The following is a 21129-nucleotide window of genomic DNA, read 5'->3' as shown; positions in this document are numbered from 1 at the left end:
AATGAAAAGAAGGACCAGGGGAGACATGATAGCAGTCTTTCAATATCTCAGGGGTTGCCACAAAGAAGTGTCAACCTATTCTCCAAAGCACCTGAGAGTAGAAGAAGCAATGGGTGGAAACTAATCAAGGAGAGAAGCAACTTAGAACTAAGGAAAAAATTCCTGACAGAACAATTAATCAGTGGAACAGCTTGCCTCCAGAAGTTGTGAACGCTCCAACACTGGAAGTTTTAAAGATTTATTTATTAATTGGACTTATATGCTGCTCCTCTCCGTGGACTCAGGGTGAAAAATGATATCTTTGTCTGAAGTAGTGTAGGGTTTCTTGCCTAAGCAGGGGGTTGGACTAGAAGACCTCCAAGGTCCCTTCCAACTCTGTTGTTGTTGTTATTATCAAACGAGATCACTATGCTGGATTTCGTATTTCTTCACCAAGCACCTAGGACTGTGTGATGTAGTGGCGAATTATGTGTGCTTATTATTATTATTATTATTATTATTACTATTATTATTACTATTATTATTATTATTATTATTAATTAATTAATTAAAAGAAGAATAATTTCCCTAAATCCCAGCTTTAATTGATCAAGGCCGGCAAATCCGTAGCATCTAGCCTAGGAGTAGATCCTCCGTTACGAAAACTCCGTCGTAACTATGACAACTAAGCCTTTTCCCCCCCCCTTCCCTCCCACCGTTTTAACCCTCTCCCCGCCTTCGATTCCGTTGGGCGCGGCAGCGTCTTCCATTGACTTGAAAACCGCGGCCGGGACGCGATGGATACGGCCTCGCTCTTGCTGCAGGCGGCGAACTGGAGCACGGTGGCGGCCTGCCTGGTGCTCAAGTTGCCCCAGGGAGCCGCCTTGGTGTCCGCCAGGTCCGCCCGAGGGGTCAGCCTGGAAAGTTTAATACTAGAACTCGGCGGGTAAGGAAAGGAAACTTCTCCGCCAAGTTGCCCGGCGGCAGCAGCAACAGTGGCAACAACCTCCGCGCTCTTCTTCTCCCGCCTGCCCTTCGGGATTGAAGGGAAGGCTTTTTCCCGATGTGGAGTTGAGACCCGGCGGAGGGGGATGGCGGGTCGGCTCTTTCCCTCGTGAGTCCCTTCCCCGTTTGGAGGCTCCGCCTATTATTGTGGCTGGGCGGCGATGCCAACGGGCTTTTCTGAACACGGGCAAAAGAGAACTCCCAGCCCGAGTCAGCTTCGGGTGCGGATACATAATCTAACCTGGGGTGGGTGGGTGTTAAGAAGTTGGCGACTTATGACCTCTTTCTTAAAAAGGGGAGGACCCGGGCGAAGAGCCCGGGACACGGAAGCGTCTTCTGGGACTCCCCGAGAGCCTCATCTGGCCGCTTTTCCTCCCTTTTCCGGCTTTGGCAGCTTTGCTTTCTTTTTTTCGCCTCCTCACAGGAATTGGGCTTTCTTCATCAGGCACCTCTTCAAGCCACAGCTACCCTGCCCCTTTTTTCTTTGGCTTATAAACTAGAGGATTTATTTACAGTGGTACCTCGGTTTTCGACCACAATCCGTTCCAGAAATGTGGTTGAGAACCGATTTGGTTGAGAACCGAATTAATTTATCCCATAGGAAATAATGGAAATGGATTTAATTGGTTCCCAGCCCATTGACTTGCTGGGAACCAATTAAATCTACAGTATTTCCTCTATTTCCTATGGGATAAGGATCTGAGGGGACCGGGTGAGAGGGAATGGGAGTCGGAATCCCGACACGCCCCTCCTGGCCGCCCTCTTAACAGCCTCCCAGTCTCTACCTTGTAACTGCTCCAAGCTGCAGGAAGGGTAGGGCTGGCTGCAATACCGGCAGTTTTGGGGGGCTCCTTTCCTCAGCGGTTCAGTTCGGTACCTCCAGGCAGCTGCACCAACTTTTTCCTTCCCGGCAGCGGCAGCGACGGCTCCGGCGGCTTACCTTCATCACCTGACGTTCCTGACGCTGCTCCTGGAAGGAAAAAGTTGGTGCAGCTGCCTGGAGGTACCAAACTGAACCGCTGAGGAAAGGAGCCCCCCGAAGCTGCCGGTATTGCAGCCAGCCCTACCCTTCCTGCAGCTTGGAGCAGTTACAAGGTAGAGACTGGGAGGCTGTTAAGAGGGCGGCCAGGAGGGGTGTGTCGGGATTCTGACTCCCGTTCCCTCTGACCTCGTCCCCTCAGATCTTACATTTCGGATAGTAAACAAAATTTTCTGTTCAGTATCCGAATTTTTGTTTGGATACCGAAGCAAATTTTTGCAGAAAATTTTGTTTGAAATCCGAAATGTATGAAAACCGAGGCGTTTGAGAACCGAGGTACCACTGTATTTACTTACTTACCCATCTACCTACTTATTATCTACTTATTTATTTACTTACTTACCCATCTACCTACTTATTTACTTACCTACCTACCTACCTACTTATTTATTTACTTATTTACTAACTTACCCATCTACCTACTTATTTATTTACTTACCTACCTACCTACTTATTTACTTACTTACCCATCTACCTACTTACTTATTTACTTACCTGTCTACTTATTTATTTACTTATTTACTTACTTATTTACTTACTTACCTACCTATCTACTTACCTATTTACTTATCTACTTACATTTCTATGCGACCCAACTCCCAAGGGACTCAGGGCGGCTCACAGCAAAAATAAAACATAGATTAATATGAAAGCATATAAATTTAAAAATAATCCAAACATTCAGGGGCCAACCTCGCTGGTAATCTGCCCCCCCCACTCCGGTCAATGGCCCCAGGCCTGTCGGAAAAGCCAGGTCTTTACGGCTTTCTGGAAGCCCAATAAGATGGGGGTCTTTTTTGGCCTTTAAGGAGGAGGAGGAGAAGCTGGCAAAAAACAATCTTCTGGTTGGATTATAACAGAGGTCTTCAAACTTGGTAACTTTAAGACTTGTGGACTTCAACTCCCAGAATTCTCCAGCCAGCTATGCTGGCTGGAGAATTCTGGGAGTTGAAGTCCACAAGTCTTATAGTTGCCAAGTTTGGGGACCCTTGGATTATAAAGTTGAAGAAAAAGTTTGCAGCAGCCTCAGCTGGACTGCTTTAACCCTCAGTTGTCTCCCTGAAAGGAAGCGTAGAGAGAGAGAGCGCCTAAAACAAGACTCCCAATTCAGTCTTAAACCCCTTCCTGGTTCATAGAAATACAGGTGGTCCTTGATTTGTGATTTGCCATTGAGTCCAGTATTTCTGGGGCTAAGTGAGATGTGCGTTAAGTGGATTTTGCCCTTTTTATTTTATTTTATTTTATTTATTTTATTTAGATTTATATGCCGCCCAACTCCCAAAGCACTCTGGGTAGCTTACAACCAAATACACACAAAAAGTAAAATAAAACCCTCTAAAAACAGTTCAAAACAATTTTGATATTACATTTTGTATTGTTTTATGGTTTTACATGACATTTTACATTTTGTCCACTGGGATTGGGCAGCATAGAAGTCAATTAAATTAAATTAAATGTATGTGTATTTGGTTGTAAGCTACCCAGAGTCCTTTGGGAGTTGGATGGCATATAAATAGAAGTAAATAAATTTAAAACCAGCAAATACAACAATTAAAACAGTTAAGGGGAAAAAAACCATGCATATCTTTAATGGCCAGATCTCCATGATATGCCATGTGATCAATGACATGTATAACCTTTCTCACCACAGTTGTTCAATGAATCTCTTGTAGGTAACATAGTTGTTAAGTGAATCTCGATTCCCCTTTGACTTGGCTTGTAAGGAGGCCACAAAAAGTGACGGCATGACCCTGGGACACGGCAACCGTCTTACATTTGAATCGGTTGTCAAACAATCCCTAGTCTTCGCCCCAAGTCTTCGGAGAAGAGCGGCATACAAATCAAATCAGATAAATAAATAAATAAATAATAAACAAACAAACAAATATTTATAAATAAAATTTATAAATAAATAAAATAAATGAATAAAATTTTTGACCAGGTGATGGTGGAGATACTGCCATGGTCATAAGAGAAAAATGGTCATGAGTCATTTTTTCAGTGCTGTTGTAACTCTGAATGGTCACTAAGCAAACTGTTGTACATCGAGGATTATCTGTGAATATAATAAAAAGTTAATATTAGTGCCATGGAGCATCTCATGGCTGCATTTCCCTTACGATGCCAAGTAACATTTTCTTACCTCAGATATTTGACGTTCCAGGCCAAGCTACTGCGAGCCCCCACAATGAAGTTCTTAGGAAATGTTTTACTTTTCTTTAGGAGTGGACTTTTGCACCTTTTTCTAATCCGGTGTTCTTCAGCTGAGTCAACTTCTTTCTCCCTTTCTCTGGGCTGAGTAAGGTAGTTTTTCAGACTGTTTATCAGGACAACCATTTGTCTGTAATGGTATAGGGCCGTGATGGCGAACCTATGACACCATTTTGGCACCTGAACCGAAAAAGGTTCACCATCACTGATATAGGGTCTCCTGCTTGAGCAGAGGGTTGGACTAGAGTAGAAGATCTCCCAAGGTGCATTCCAACTTTGCTATTTTCTAAGCTGCATTCTCTGAAACCCACAGTAAGAATAATAAAGCATGGGGAATCTAAAGCTGTAAATAGTAATTTTATATACAGTATACAATTAATTTCATTGTAAATTTGATGTACAATGACAATAAATACAGTGGTACCTCTGCTGCTGCTACTTGCTTCCTCTTCCTTCCCATGCTGAAGGGCTCCCCTCTTCTCTCGCTCGCTCGCTTTGTAGCCGGCACCTTTCCTTCACTGTGGTGACTCCTCGGTTTGGTTGAAGCTGAGTTGATTCGGCTGGGGCGAAGCGCCCCCTTTTGCATTTCCGGGAGGCAACCTCGCATCGGGTGTGTGGGAGGCAGCGCAAGGGAGTCGCCACAGCAAAGTGGTTTATTCCCTCTCCAAGTGCCGAGAGAAATGAAAATGCTTTGTTCGCTCTGGACTGCGAAAGTCTCCTTAAGTGCCATCGAAAGGCTCCTCTGGCAGCCCAGAAAAGCCCAAGATGGCCGGGATTAAAGGGGGAATGGCAGGAAACTGAAATAGCCTGGGTGGCACAGCAGGTGGAGGGCTGTACTGCAGACCACCGAAGCTGACTGTAGATCTGTAGGTCAACCGTTCAAATCTCATCACTGGTTCAAGGTTGACTCAGTCTTCCATCCTTCCGAGGTGGGTAAAATGAGGACCCGGATTGTGGGGGCGATTTGCTGGCTTTGTTAAATAGTGCTATTGCTAACATGTTGTAAGCCGCCCTGAGTCTAAGGAGAAGGGTGGCATAAAAATTGAATAAATAAATAAACTGGCCAAGCCTTCGTGCCACTCTCAAATTTCCTGAGAAATTTTTCCAGGCTCGGGTTCTTAAGTAAAAAATGGTTCTTAAGAAGAGGCAAAAAAATCTTGAACACCGGGTTCTTATCTAGAAACGTTCTTAAGTAGAGGCGTTCTTAAGTAGAGATACCGCTGTACTATTATTATTATTAATAGCAGTAATCTCGTACTCGGCTGTTGCACTTCATGGCTGTTGTGCTGAAACTTCCCCCATGGAAGTGAAGAATGACATTTTATTGGGCTATTAGTGACAGTTCTGCAGTTCCTTTATCAATACCTATCTATAAAACAAAACAAAATGGGCTCTTGAGGCAGACAGATAGCCAGATAGCCAGTTCCTTTCATTAAAAAATGGTTTTTATTCTGTCTTCTTTGTTCTTTGCAGTTTTATAGTAATATCATTACAAGCTTGTGAGTCAGTGACTTTGGTGGACTGCCATTTAAGCCTCTCCCAAAGGAAAGAACGCCAAATTGAGCTTACCGCTGTGCCACATGCCGTTTAGTTTGGGGAGAGGTTTGACTCCTTACATTCTGATTTGAACAAGAAAAAGTCTCAAGTCATTTTCCTTATCTCTTCTTTGCACACTTTGCCAACTCAGCCATTGTCCTCCTTTTTAAATCTCCAAATGGTTGGGAAATTAGCTGAGTTTCCCTCGCCTGTGCCTGCCAGATGCCTCTCCCATAATTCTTAGCCAGCTTTATTATTGGCCTTGCTGGTTGAAAATTCTGTATTGGGTTGGAAAATGCTGAGCTACAACTTTTTGTGTGTGCAGATGACACCTTTGCCATGTCTTTAGTGTTTTATGACACCTCTATTGGTTTCCATCACTTTGGTGCCATTGATATCTGCAGCAAAAAACCTTATAGGTAGTCCTCAACATACGACCATAATGAAACCTGCCCATAATGGTCGTAGGTTGTGATGGTTGTAAAGGGGCTCATCACATGACTGACCTGATTTTATGACCTTTTTACTGTAGCAACTCAAATGTTTGTTGTGGTCATTTTTGCCAAAAATGAGAAGTAAATACTGGTTGTCACCAAAAGCATTAAAAGTGGTCACATGATTGCAGAATACTGCGTATGGCCATAAATGCAGGAAAGTTACGGGATTGAGAGATGCATATTGAGATGTAAAGCTGACAAGATATTTTAGGTCCATTGATAGCACTGGTGTTCTCATTGGCACTCGTAGAAAGAGCCACTTGTGGTCTCGCATAGGAGCACTGTACTTATGAAAGCATGCATTTGATATAAGGTGATGATTCCATAAGATGAACTCAAACAGGTATTTTTCTGAATCTGTATTAGGTATTGTGCAGCTTCTTTAGGCAAGGCACAGGTGCTTCACAAAATACAAAATACACTGCTCAAAAAAATAAAGGGAACATTCAAATAACACATCCTAGATATAAATGAATGAAATATTCCCATTGAATACTTTGTTCTGTACAAAGTTGAATGTGCACAACAGCTTGTGAAATTGATTGTCAATCAGTGTTGCTTCATAAGTGGGCAGTTTGATTTCACAGAAGTTTGATTTACTTGGAGTTATATTGTGTTGTTTAAGTGTTCCCTTTATTTTTTTGAGCAGTATACTTTCTCCTGCTTCAGATCCGAGTTCTTCATGCCTCTGTTATGTGGTATTGAGACCAAGATTGGCACAAAATAGCTTTTCTTCCTTTAAATTATATGGAACTGCTGTCTCTTGGGGCTTTACTCCTCTGGCATGTTTTGTGGGAATTGAACATCCAGAATTCCAGATTGTATCAGAACAGTGAAGTTTTAGGCAGAGCTTCTAGTAGAATTAACATAAACTGTGGTCCAGATGATGATTTCAGGATTCAGCTTTGAAAAGCTTCTTGAATAGAATAGAACTCTTTATTGGTCAAGTGTGATTGGACACACAAGGAATTTGTCTTGGTGCATATGCTCTCGGTGTATATAAAAGAAAAAGATACATTCATCAAGAATCATGTGGTACAACAGGATATGCTGGGTCAGTAAATGTTTTCATCGCCCTCTTTTTGACGTGCAGTATACAGGTCCTCAATGGAAGGCAGTTCTGATTATCCTCTGAAGTCTGTGTCGGTCTTGTTGGGTTGCAGAACCAAACCACACAATTATAGAGGTGCAGATGACAGACTCAATGATTCCTCCATAGAACTGTATCAGCAGCTCCCTTGGGCAGTTTGAGCTTCTTCAGTTGGCGCTGAAAGAACATTCTTAGTTGTGCTTTTTTGATGATGTTCTTGATGTTAGGTGACCATTTTAGGTTTTGAGATATGATAAAACCTAGAAATTTGGAGGATTCTACTGTTGATACTGTGTTGTCTAGTATTGTGAGAGGTGGTAGGATTGGAGGGTTTCTCCTAAAGTCTACCACCATTTCTATGGTTTTGAGTGTGTTCAGTTCTAGATTGTTCTGGTCGTACCATGAGGCTAGTTGTTCAGCCTCCCGTCTGTTTGCAGTTTCATCGTTGTCTCAAATGAGACCAATCACTGTTGTATCGTCTGCAAACTTCAGTAGTTTAACAGATGGATCATTTGAGATGCAGTCATTGGTATAGAGAGAGAAGTAGTAAGAGTACACAGCCGGGGTGGGGGGCTGTGCTAATTGTACAGGAGTCTTCGGAGAGGGGCGGCATACAAATCTAATAAATGGAATTGAATTAAATTGAATCTGATGTGATTCTAACATGAACAGAGATATATTCTGTATTTATCTTGATAAAATGAGCAGCATTGCTCTCTTGAGTTACTAATGCCACAAAAAACTAACCAGTTTATGCTTTATGTTCAATATTTGACATTTTAAACAAGCATTCTAATTCAATTTCAGGACAGTATCAGGATAAGATTCCAGGTGCTATAAACACTGTATCCCTGGCTTTTATTTGACAGCTCTTGGCCTGCTTCCATCTCTTATCCCATACCTTGTTTTACATGTTGAATGTTTTTAATATTTATGATTTTAATTGAAGCAACCAAGAGTCACTGTTCGGAGTGAGTTAAGATGGCATATAAATTGAATAAATAAATACAATACAATACATCTTCTTTGGCTGTTCTGGGAATATCAAATTCTGTCTTTGTGCTTTGGTTTGGAAATGCCTTTAAACTCAATTGGTTTTGATCTGAATATTGTGATAAATTGTTTAAAAATTGAGAAAATGATTTGTGTAATGTTAAGCCCATTGAGGAAGAGAAAGAATAATAAAGCTTGCTTTCAGGTGACTGGGATGGTTATGTCTGAATTGGCCCTATTAATTGAAGTTATGCTTTCTTTTCCAGTTTCCTTGTTTGCCTGAGATACATGAGTTACTACCAATATCCTCAGCTAACATACGTAGAATATCCCATCATTATTGCACAAGGTAGGATTTGTTCCTCCTTTACTATTCCACCATTCTTTTGTTTTTCTCAATCATGCAGTAATGAACTTTGTTTTGTTTTCTTTCAGATATCATTCTTTGCCTGCTTGTTCTGCATTTCAATGGCAAATTGAAGCATGTTTTGCCTTACACATTCATGTATCCTTCACTTTATGGATTTGTTCTTTTTCATTTATATTGTTTTTCTTCCATCCCACATTTAGAATTAAACCTTCTTCATGTTTCTTATTAGATGTTCACATGTTCAGGATCTCACCCAAACATTTTTAGTGGTTTAATGTGCTTCATTGGCAATTAAAGTTTCTTTAGTGGCGCAGACGAGGCTTTGTGAAAAATTTTCAAGTGTAGCAGAAGTAGGCCTGCTTTTAATTCAGGGATAGAAGACGTGACTCTGCCCTGTTGTTGGGCTACAAAATCTATAAAACCCATTAACATTTGGGCATTCAGGCTAGGACTGGTGGATTTTGGAGTCTAAAACTTCTAAAGGAAGCTTTTGTATAGGTGTATGCATATATATATGTGACAGGTTTTGTATAGGTGTGTGTGTGTGTGTGTGTGTGTGTGTGTGTGTGATATTTTACATAACTTACTTGGGGTCATGCTTTTATAGAAAATTTGTATTCTTTGGATTCCGAAATGAAACTTTTTTTTCATTTTGCAGTTAGGATGTAGAAGATCACAAAGACATTGTTAACTTAAATATGTTAACTTAGAATGATCATAAAGACATTTCCCAAGTATCACAAGAACCATTTATTTATTATTTATTTATTTATTAGATTTGTATGCCGCCCCTCTCCGCAGACACACAGACATTGCACAATAGTTTGTTTTCCAATTGGATTCCAAATGGCCTGAAAGTCTGGAGTGTGAAATGAAAGCTGAGAATGTCAAGCTTATTCATTCTGTGACCAGTACAAATTCATCTCTGCAAAATATGTGCAATGGGGCTGTAGTACTTCAGATTCAGATCTTTCATAACAAGTAGGGACATGAGTATACCATTGGTCTGCAGCTCTTTAAAGCAGCTACATCATTTCTCAGGAACAGGATGCAGCTGCATAATAGAAATAGTACTTACACATTGCTTCATAGCAATAGCACTTATATACAGCTCCTTCCAAGTGGTTTACAGAGTCAGCATATTGCCCCCAACAATTTGGATCCTCATTTTACCGACCTTGAAAGGATGGAAGGCTAAATTAATCTTGAGCTGGTCAGGATCAAACTCTGACAGTGGGCAGAGTCAGCTGCAATACTGCACTCTAACCATTGCATTTGGGATTCTGGAGAAAGATGCAGCTGAGGAAAATGTACAGATGTTTCATCTATACATTCTGAAACCCTTTCCTGATCTCTTTCTGAACTTCTACACAATCTTCATTTGTAATACATATTTGGATTTGCTAACCTACAGAGAGTTTTCTTGGGGATCCTGAGGACATGTCTATGCAATTTGCCTGAACATGCACAAGTAAAAACAAATCATTAATTAATTCTAGATATAGTTGAATCCAGGGGCAGGTTCTTCTTACCATCATACAGATGTGCTGCATGCGCATTGTGACGTTTTGAGCGCATTTGGTCATCCCCTCGTGCAATTTGGCTTCCGCATATACGCAGAGACAAAAATCACCAAAAAGTGCACTCACAAGCATCTCCTTGTGCGATTTTGCTTCCATGCATGAGCAGAAGCAAAAAATCACCAAAAATCGCACTCACAAGCATCCTCTTGTGCGATTTTGCTTCCGTACATGCGAAGCAAAAAAATAACCCAAAATAGCACATGGACGAGCATCCGCTCACACGATTTTGCTTCCATGTATTTGCACCACCAAACATTAGTTTAAAAAATATGGCACCATGCACGGACCAGCAAAGACAACTCTGGAGCTGTTGTGCACAAATTGCGCAAACAGCGGGCCACTACTGGACTACAGCACTGGACACACCTGGTAGAACCTCTGGTTCAAGCATCTCCTCCTGGTGAATAATTTAATGTATGTGGATGTGAAGATTAAAGATAATTGAAATCAGTGGTGCATCAAAAGGATTGCAAATAAGGAAAGGAGAAGAGCACAATGAAGTGACTGCATCAGTTAAAATTATACCACAGATCAACCAAGCATCCTTTTAACTTTCACCTGTATTATGTATCTTAACCTAAAGATAGATTTGTGACAGGATGGTATGCTATAACTCTGCAGGAATGGATATTGGATTTGAGCATGGTAAGAAGTTGAAAGACTGTGCTTAAGTAATTACCGTATTTTTTGGAGTATAAGACACATCTTTTTCCTCCCTAAAAGAGGCTGGAAATTTAGGTGCGTCTTATACTCTGAATATAGCTTATTTGAAACTTTTTTTTCAGCCATAACGAGACACTAACGATCTCCTCAGCTCTTACTGGCTTGCAGGGTTTTTTCATTGCTAATCACTCCAAAGAATGTTTTTTCAGCCCTAATGAAGTGCTAACAATCTTCCCAGCTTGTAAGATTTTTAATTGCTTTTCAGCTCTGTCTTTTGCAGGCTTTTTTCATTGCTAATCACTCCAAATAATTTTTTTTCAGCCCTAATGAGGTGTTAACGATCTTTCCAGCTCTTACTGGCTTGCAAGCTTTTTTATTGTTACTCTCTCCAAAGAATGTTTTTTCCAGTCCTAAGTATTTGCCGGCTGTTTTCATTGCTACTCGCTCCAAATAAGGGGTTTTTTTTAACCCTAACCAAGGAATAAAATAATGTGGTGAAGCTGACCAGACTAAAGTCGCTAGACCTGATAGGCAGATTTCCCCCCCCTATTTTCCTCCCCAAAAGTTTAAGGTGTGTCTTATACTCAGAAAAATACGGTACACATTCTGTATGTTGCAGTTTATAATGGGAAATCACCATGAAGTGCGTGGGGAAGGAACTTCATGGAAATGGAAAGTCAGAACCTTATTGTTTATCTTCTGCTTTCCTTCACTGGAATTAAGATGTATCATCTTTTAGTCATGTAGCATAGCCCTTGACTAAAAGTTAGAGTTCATCTAACATTTTGTGTTGATTGGAAAGATGTTGTTCTTAGGCCATCATGGATCTTTGCGGGAGGCAAATAGGAGGGCAAGTGACATCATGTGGCCGGTTTGGGACCCCAGTGTATACCGTGCTTACAAAACAGCTTGCTCCTTCAAGTTCACGAGGCCAAAATAAAGAGAGGGTCTAATTGCTTCCTTCAATAATCTTGGTATTTCATTAAAGTTTAGGTTAGTTCATTAAAGTTTGATTAAAGTATAAATTCTATGGGTATACTGGGCAATCTATATGCCCTGAAACACTTTAGTATCCGCTTGCCTTGTTGTAAAGCCGGGCTGCTCAAAGTAGTCATGGAAATTGGAAAACCGCAAGATGAATAAGTTAGAATAGAAATTGTATCAGAAAATCCAAGTTTGTCTAGTTCTTAGTTATTAGGAAGAAATAAATACATTAACTTGAAATGATCACCTGACCTTGGGAGTGATCATATACAACTTCACTACACTATTGATCAGTATGACTATTAATAAAGACCGTGCCTTACAATATCCTAGAGAGGGCATCCTTCTGAGGGCTGGGCTGTGCATGTGTGCATGAGCCAAGGGAATGAAATAATCCAAAATAGTGAAGACAGGAATTTTTTCCCCCTGAATTGAGAGGGGAATTCCTTTAAAAAAAAACTATGTCAATTTTTTTTTAATTTGTACTTTATTACTTTATGTATCTAAAATAGTTGCCACCGATTTTTTCCAGTTGTAGCAAAAATGATGATTGTGATTGGCATTCCCAGTATAGTCCTAAGGCCTCAAGTTCTCTGTCCCTGGGGCAATAAAACACTAGCCTGCATCAGCTCATCAATCTTGTCTACGTTCCTTGCTGACTAAATAGTAGCCTAGGCCAACATAGTCTAGCCCGTAGTTAGGACCCCCCTTGTATCATGACAATTCCATATATCCTGATTTCTTATCAGCCCTTTTAAAGTTGAGTTTAAAATGGGTCTCTAGGTATTAGGTGAGAATAAGTTGTCTCACATTTCTACAATATTTACTGGTTCTACCATTAGATGTAAGTTCCTAGAAAGGGGCTGCAGTTGCTGTAGGGTTCTGTTTTTGAGTTCCTGATTTTAGTAGCTGTTTTTTAATTTGTCTTGTCATTTGTGTTATGTATGCCACCTCGGAAGAGCCCCCAATTAAACAGGATCTACAGTGAAATATCTTTGTTAAACCACGATTTGTTAACTATGGCAGGTGGATTCTACAATAGTCTAAAGTCAAATGAATCTCAGTACGGCTTCACATAACTTGCAAAGGAATTGTTCCATGCAGACCCTAGCGTTAAAAGTCATCTTCACTAGCTGCCAGCTGCTTTGTTGGCTCTGAAGCTGAATCTTCCCTTTGGGTCCTGGGACACAAGATCCTTTTTGAATAGGCAGCAACAATGATTCAGTTGATGCTTACAGAAAGAATGAAGCAATGGACACCTCCCACCTTTCAATGTGATCTTTGCTTTAACAGTTGTATTCCTATTGTTCCCTTTCTGCAGAACCTGAGCACAGTGGTCAGTGCAGCAAGTAAAGGTGCTCAGCTCCGGTGTCTTTGGCAGACTAAAGATTCTGAACAAGTGAGTGCCACAACTTGGGCATTAGCCACATACACCTGTGCAGGTAAGTGATATCTACATATTTACAGAATTTTTCAGTATATGTCGCTCGCCCCCCCCCCCTTTATGTCCAATTCTTGGAGACTATCGGAAGTGGTTTGCCATTCCCTCTCTTCTAGGTGTGAGAGAAAGTGGCTGGCCCAATGTCACCCAGTTGGCTTTATGCTTCAGCTAGGCCCAGAACTCCTGCCTGATATTTTGTGTGTAATCACTACACCAAATAGAATGTTTAAAATTATTGGAGGAGTTTAAAAGTTAACTTGTATGAGTTACTATACTTTTTGGAGTATAAGACGCACCTTTTAACCCCCCAAAAGTGGGTGAAAATTTGGGCGCGTCTTATACACCAAATGTAGCCCCAACCACCCCCATCCTTTGGTTTCTGCCTCCTAGCGATTTACCTCCTTGCAGCAAACAGGGAAGAGCCGTATCACTTCCTGACTCTCAGCAGAGTTGCCATTTGAAACTAGCTACAAGGAGGCAAATTGTTGGGAGAGAGACACAGATTTTTATTTTATGCTGAACTGGATGCAAGGAGGTAAGTCAATAACAATAAATATCTGTAGAATGTTCAAATTATTAGACTTATTTTTTAAAGACTGCTTTATTATTATTCTAGACAATTTAACAAAATGAAGAAGCTTTTTAAAAATAAATGCTTGATCTGAAGAGGCCCAGTACTCTTGTATTTTCTTTTAAATAATAGAGAATAATGTAATGTATACTTCCAGAAAGCCACATGAATTTTAACAGCTCTGAACATAGTTTGAAATGTAACAGTGTCCGGTTTAATATTAAGATAAAGCTGTTGAGTTAAATCCTGATTTAGTCATGTTTAGAGTAGATCTATTTAAATAATTGGGAGGAGTTAGTGTGGTTACATTTAAGAAAACTTTCTGATAGTAATATACTGCCATAATGCACTTTTTTCCAATTCTTTGCTATTTCTATGAGTCAGGCACGCAGAGAAATACACAGCAGTGGGTATTTCATCTGTACTGTTTGGCAGATTGCTGGGAAACAGAGGCCTTTTTTCCTTGTTTTCCTCCCCCAAAACTAAGGTACATCTTATACTCAGGAAAATGTACTAACTTGTACTGTTAAATGCAGTTTGTTGAAATAAGGTTTTAATTCCTACAAAAATTGGTGAGAAAATGAAAACAAGTGTCTATTCTTTGTTGAAGGATAATATTTTGGGAGGAACATGTGAGTGCATACCAAAAGGGGTGGGGGAGGAGATTTCAGGCAGAGGCTTGACAAGATTTCTTCACCAGGCATGATAATGGTTCTGCATATTTTACTTCCCAGGATTGAAAGAAAATGGAAGTGAATTGTCAGCTAAAATAGAAATTCATTTGTTTAAAATCTGTTAACTTTCACTCTCTTTCTCCCAATTAAAGCAAGAATATTTACAACATTAATGACTACAAAGGATTCTACAGGTAATGTTACATTATTATTGGGGAGTCTTTTAAGCAGGGATTTTAAACGTATTCTACAGGAGAAGTGCAAGTGTAGAGGAAGGTAGAGGTATCTTTGGTAAAAGATGCAAGAACTGTTGGCACTCAACAAGACCTCAGTTCTGGGAAAAGTGGGCTCCTAAGAAAAAGACTCAAAATAAACCTGCTTTGATCTTTCATGGGACAAGAGGCTTTCAGATTCTGTTATTATACTCCGTAACAATAAACTACCAGTACAGGTAGACCCAGGTTAAAGACCACTTCTTCAGCAATTAAAATTACAGTGGCACTGAATGACAGGCAGTCACCACTGGTCCTTGATGTTTCAGTCCTCCCAGCACCCCCATAGTCACACTATCTCAATCTGGGCACTTGGCAGTCAGCTCACTCTTACAACTTCTATAGCATCTCAGAGTCACAGGATTGCCATTTGCAACCTTCCCTGCTAGCTTCCCACAAGCAAAGTCAACGCAGAAGCCAACGCAGGGAAGGTTGAAAGTCACTCCCAACCAGCAATAGTTACCTCAATCCTTGCTCGATTCAAAATATGGTACACCAGTCCCCGCTTCCCCTTCACACACACACCATGTCCCACCTGGCAGCAGCCACTCCAACCCTTGATGCGCTTGCAGCATGCTCTGCTGACCCCTCAGATTGCCCTTCCCCACCTTCTAACACTTACCTGCTTTCCAGCTTTCTTGCCAGCTAACCAGCGCTTGCAATTGGTTTTTGCACTGTGGTTGCTGGAAGCCGGCAGGAAATTATGTGGAGGTCTTTGCTTAAATGTGAACCTTAAGGACAGCAACGGGGACTTACCAAGATTGACACTGTTGTGAGTGATCCTTGTCAGCCTCAGGACATGTCTGATTCTGAGGACGATGAGCCAAGTTCCTTAGTTCATCCTGGGATAAGGAGGTTATCAGAAGGAAGGGAAGCCGAGAGTGAAGTTGACAGTGATTTAGGAGTGCCTTAGGGAGCGGACGTTACAATAGAAAGTTGGTCCCTGTCAGATAATAATCAAGAGGTGTTAGAAAATGAATGGTTGTATCCAAGATATAGGAGAAAAGTCAGAAGATGAGAAGAGATTCAAGATAAGAGGTATTAATCCACATTAGTAGCTGTGTGGATGCAGCTGTAAATGAAGGCGTGGTCTGACAACTGTGCTGAAAGAATATGGCCGAGATTTAGTGACGTTCTTGAAATAAAACAGTAAAAGTCCTATGATATGCTTTTCAAAATGAGTTGGAAGCTGCATCTTTCAATGTCTGCTGAAGTCTGGTAAGATAAATTGCCTGAAGCCGTGATTTATAATCCTGTTATCTCCGAGTTGTCCAATGTTAAATGCTGCCAGAAATGTTATTAGTTTTCCCAACAGAAAGAGACTTCTCCAGTAGTTCTATTTGCTTTTTACTTTGCTACAGTTTTATGCATACAACTGTTTGAATGAAAAATAAAAGAGACTATTGTTTGAAGAGTGTGTTTCTTGGAGAATTTTTGGGAAACGTAGCCGTGCCTAGAACAGCCACTAGTAATTGATGCAGTCTCATGTTTTGTCACGCTTTGTGTGACACTTTGTGGACTACTTGTAGTCCTTGCTGTGTCTGTCTCCTGACTTGTCCACTTTGAAGGATGCTTCTACAAGCAGGCACATTTGCTGAGGCTGGATGCCAATAGTACACCTATATGTTCTTACTAGCGATGGAAGACAAAAGAGTAACAACTAGGAAAGAGCTCTTATTAGAAGGGCTTAATAGAAGAACACAACTTTCCCATTCAAAAGCCACTTTGTCTTTATGAATGAAAAGGAAGGTGTGTGGCAAGGAATTCTTGACTGCGAGCAGTCACGTTTGAGCAGTTGAAAGTTTGAGGAAGTGAGAGGTATGGGGGAAACATACGCATTCCCCTTCATCATTTAGTCATCTGCTGCCCTTCATTGGAAAATCAATGGAGGACCCTGCTGGATTTGCACAGCGTTCCGTAAATCCTGGGAAGTTCCTTCAGGGGGTGAAGGAAAGATTCAAATCCAGCCTATCTCCTTCATAAGCATCTCATCCTCCAAAGCAGGGGTCCCCAAACTTGGCAACTTTTCAGACTTGTGGAATTTAACTCCCAGAATTCTCCAGCCAGCTATGCTGTTCTCTGAACTCTGGGAGCCGAAGTCCACAAGTCTTGCCAAGTTTGAAGACTTCTGCTCCAAAGCTTTGAATAGGAGCATTGAAGAGGTTTTCTTTGCAGCTATGATCAGAGCAGGAAACCTGCCTTCCATGTGCAGATTTAATTATGCACGTTTACATGTATATTTTCTGGGAGGAATAAACCTTAAGTTTATTATTACCTTCTATTTTGAAAACAGCAAAAAAATAATTTTGCAAATGCCTCATCGAGGCAGAAAGGATTTCTTTACTTTTAATTATCCTGTATGTGCTGAGATGATATAGCTTTCTGAGAGCTGACTTTAAATATTGAGATTGTGAGGGATTCTGTATAAGTGACACAAGAATCTAGGTAAGACGTGGGACTTCCTCTTATAATTGAGAGCCTGTCAAAAGAATGGTGGGGTAAGCATCTGTCACAATGTCCTTATGTTCCTAGTAACATACTAATTGAGAGATGAGGGTTATTCCCAATCTGCCCTTTGAAGTGAATCAGGCCATAAAATGGGAATCACTAGGAATTCTGGAATGCACTTTTAATATAGGGAGGAGTTTGTAACAGAATCTTGAAAGCCTATCAGGAATTCTCTATACCATGTTTCCCCAAAAGTAAGACAGTGTCTTACTTTCTTTTTACCCCCAAAAGCCCCACGTTTTACTTTCGGGGTATGTCTTACATTGGAGGCGAGGGGCGCGAGGGGCGCGCGGGGAGCTGCTGGAAAGGAGGCGGGCGAAGGAGGGCGCAGCTCCGGCCGCTCGCCTTGGAGCCGGTCAGCCTCGCTGGCCGCTTGCAGCCGAGCCTCGGCAGGGGAAGAGGCGGTGGCGCCGCGGCGAGGCGAAGGGCGCGCGGGGAGCTTGGAAGTGACGTCATCGGGCTCCCCCCCGGCAATACCCCCGTGTTTCCCCGAAAGTAAGACATATGTCTTACTTTCGGGTTACGGCTTATATTAGCCGACCCCCCTGAAACCCCCGATACGTCTTACAATCGGGGGTGTCTTACTATCGGGGAAACACGGTACTTCCACTTGTACCTAACCCAATAGCAGTGTTGTTTTGACTTTCTTACGTTTTTTACTTTCCCAAGATATCTTCCTTTGTAACGGGTTTGATGTTGTTCCTTCTTTCCTTCCAAATTCACATTCCCACTCCCATTGCAAGGTTTGGTGTGTAGAAGCTTATTTCTGGGAACAGTCACCTTACTGAAGGGCTTGTTTTCAGTTTGGGACTTTCCTTGTACCCTTCTTTGAAACACATACTTCTTTTTTAAAGGAGTTTGGAAGGAATTGGGGGTGGGAAGGAATAGAGGGATGCTTTGCATGAGGAGAAAGATTAAGGAGTTTGTCTTCTAGCATAGAGATCTGGCCACTAGAGAAATGTATGATTTTTTAAACTTTTAATTGCCAATTTTAAATTGTTTTGAATTGTTTTAGTGGCTTTGTATTATATTATTTGCATTTGGCTGTGAGCTGTCCAGAGTCCTTTGGGAGTTGGGCAGCATATATGTCCAGACAAACAAACATTGCACTATTGGTTTGAAAGCTATTGAAACTATTTCCTAAGTTTAAAATTGATTTGCTTGTTTTATTTAAAGATATGTACTGGTAATTGCTAATAAGTATTTTTTCCTCCTCTTCCTAGTTCTGATCCGTTTTGTAGTCATGATGGCTCTTAATCTTTGGGTCATTGCTACTATATTTGAATACCGGAAGGCTAAGAAGCAAGAATAAGGTGCTGATCCTCCCCCCTTTTAAACAACATGGCCAAAATTGAGACATTCCATTAAATGAGGGGTGATGTTTACATATTTGTTCACATATTACATAAAAACACGTGCTTAACATTCAGTGCCAAGACTTCAGATGCATTGTGAGGTTTATGCTTACTGTTCGTAAAAATAATTGACTAGATGAACAAAGTGTTTTATTTTATATGAGCAGATTGCATAACAGAGTTTTCAAACTGATTGATTTTTATTTGTTGGTTATCTCCATGGACAATCCCATCCTTCTAGTTCAGTAGGACCAACAACAGTTCAAGCCAACAGAAAACTAATGTTTTATATTTATTGAATTGCTGGCTTTTCAGAACTGCTTTTTTGGCAATTCTTATCTGTAGGTGTTTTTTTCTTCCCCATTAACATGAAATTTATCCTCCAAAGATAAACTAGCCAAGGAGGAAATCTTTCTCTCATTTCCTCATTCTTAATGGCCTTCTAAATCTTCATCTTAAAAAACAATCTGTGTATTTTATTTAGTTAAGGGTATTTCAAAACAGCTTCAACTACCAAGCCCCTCCCCACCAAACAACAATCCTTTATTTCAGTTCCTGCACTTCAAATAAACTTAATACTTTGTTCGGGTTTTTCTGTCAGCCTATATTTTTTGCAACCAAATTTGTATGGCTATTTTGAGTAGCTTTTAAATGTTATACTTTGGCTCCAAATATAAATGAATACATGAAACCTGAAGAACATCAACAATTTGTCAGCAATTTTGTGTCAGAGTAGGTTTCAAGTATAAATGTATCATTAGTGTTTAATTCTGAAAATTACTTTAGCAATAAAGGGCAGCATTTGAAAAAAATATTAAAGCTCTGTGTCTGTTCTTTGAACTAAGTATGCTCTTTCTGCAATTAAACTTAATTAAGGAAACAAAGTGCTTTTGTTTAATGTTAAGTGCAGTAGCTAAGTAGCTAATACTAAGGAGCTAATACTTACATTTTCAACATTTCTTTAACTTTTGAATTGTGCATCTCACGTGGGAATAATGTGTGTGTGTGTGTGTGTGTGTGACCTGATCTACCATGTGGGAAATTAGCCGCAGAGAAACGGCGAATAGAATAGAATAGAATAACAGAATTGGAAGGGACCTTGGAGGTCTTCTAGTCCAACCCCCTGTCCAAACCCTACATGAGTCTGGATAAATGGCAGTCCAATCTCTTCTCTAAAATTTCCAATGTTGAAACATCCACAACTTTCTGTGCGTGGTGGGGCTTTAAACATTTTATTAACGTTGACCCTAGCAGAATCTCCCTATCTCTCAGACCCTACTATCAATTTACAATTTAGAGGATGATATTTTTTTTTTAAAAAAAAGCAAAGGCAGAACCGATTTCTGTAGCTTCCCCCATAAGTACTGTACTTATGAGCTCAGTTTGTCCAGGTAAAGGATTTCTGTCAAATTAGAGATGCAACAGATTTTATTATGGGGGTGGGGCAAGCCACATTTTGTTTAGCCTGGTTTGTCAGGATTTTTGTAAGGATTAAAGAAAAATACCTACATGCATTCCATTTGAGATGATATAAAAATTAAACATTTTAAATTACAATACCATGCAAGTTAATGTCTGTTGTGAATGTTTGTGTGCACCTTCAAGTCAATGTGGACTCCTAGTGGCTATTTGAATTAATCCCTGCAGTTTATTGGACAAAGTTTTGTGGAAGAGGTTTGCCACTGCATCCGTCCTAGGACTGAGAGGGAGTGACTGGCCCAAGATCAATCAGTTGGCTTTGTACCTAAAATGGAGCTAGAACTCAGAGTTTCCTCCTCCTAGCCTGGTGCCTTAACCAACTAGACCAAATAGGCTGTGCATTTATGTGTACATATGCAGTGCATTCAGAAAGTATTTAGACCTCCTTCACTCCTGTCAATTGTGTTCTGCTGCAGACAAAGTGAAAACAATGTTAGAAATATCTCTACATTAAAAAGAAAAAAACTGAAATATCACACTGGCATAAATATTCAGACCCTTCACTTAGAAATTTTTTGAAGCACCTTTGGCAGCAATTACAACCTTGAGTCTTTTGGGGCATGATACCAGTGGTGGGTTGCTATTGATGCGGTAAGCGACTACGCACCAGTAGCAGCTGCAATTTGTGTGCAACCACTTCAGTGCTGGTCTTTTTTCTTAAATTTTTGGTCTTTTTTGCTTCCTATGCATGTGCAGAAGCAAAATCTTGCAAGGAGACATTTGCATGCATGAGATTTCGGAGATTTGTTTTGCTGAAAAAATGAGGATGCGTGCACGCATCCCTGTAGCCTGTTCCTGTACTACTAGTTCCTGTAGCCTGCTTTTTTTCTTCAAAGAAGAAAAGAAAAAATTGCAGACTACAAGAAGCAGCACGACTCA

At 40.6% G+C, this 21129-nt stretch overlaps 1 protein-coding gene across 1 annotated transcript; it reads left to right on the top strand.

Moving 5' to 3' along the window:
- Positions 1–719: 719 nt before the first annotated feature.
- Positions 720–19583, top strand: SLC66A3 (solute carrier family 66 member 3). The gene is made up of 7 exons (XM_070732887.1): positions 720–925; positions 8617–8699; positions 8786–8855; positions 10891–10948; positions 13272–13392; positions 14789–14830; positions 18640–19583. The coding sequence occupies exons 1-7, from the start codon at positions 777–779 to the stop codon at positions 18726–18728; spliced, it is 612 nt and encodes a 203-aa protein (XP_070588988.1). The 5' UTR covers positions 720–776; the 3' UTR covers positions 18729–19583.
- The last annotated feature ends 1546 nt before the right edge of the window (positions 19584–21129 follow it).

Source organism: Erythrolamprus reginae, chromosome 1 (genome assembly GCF_031021105.1).
Source record: "Erythrolamprus reginae isolate rEryReg1 chromosome 1, rEryReg1.hap1, whole genome shotgun sequence".
Lineage (NCBI taxonomy): Eukaryota > Metazoa > Chordata > Lepidosauria > Squamata > Dipsadidae > Erythrolamprus > Erythrolamprus reginae.
This window is presented reverse-complemented; position numbering and strand designations above follow the sequence as displayed.

Coding starts and splice junctions, on each gene's coding strand:
- SLC66A3 (XM_070732887.1), top strand. CDS start 777: ATGGATACGGCCTCGCTCTTGCTGCAGGCGGCGAACTGGAGCACGGTG. Junction 8,856..10,890: donor GTTTTGCCTTACACATTCAT/GTATCCTTCACT, acceptor ACCTAAAGATAG/ATTTGTGACAGGATGGTATG. Junction 14,831..18,639: donor GACTACAAAGGATTCTACAG/GTAATGTTACAT, acceptor TCCTCTTCCTAG/TTCTGATCCGTTTTGTAGTC.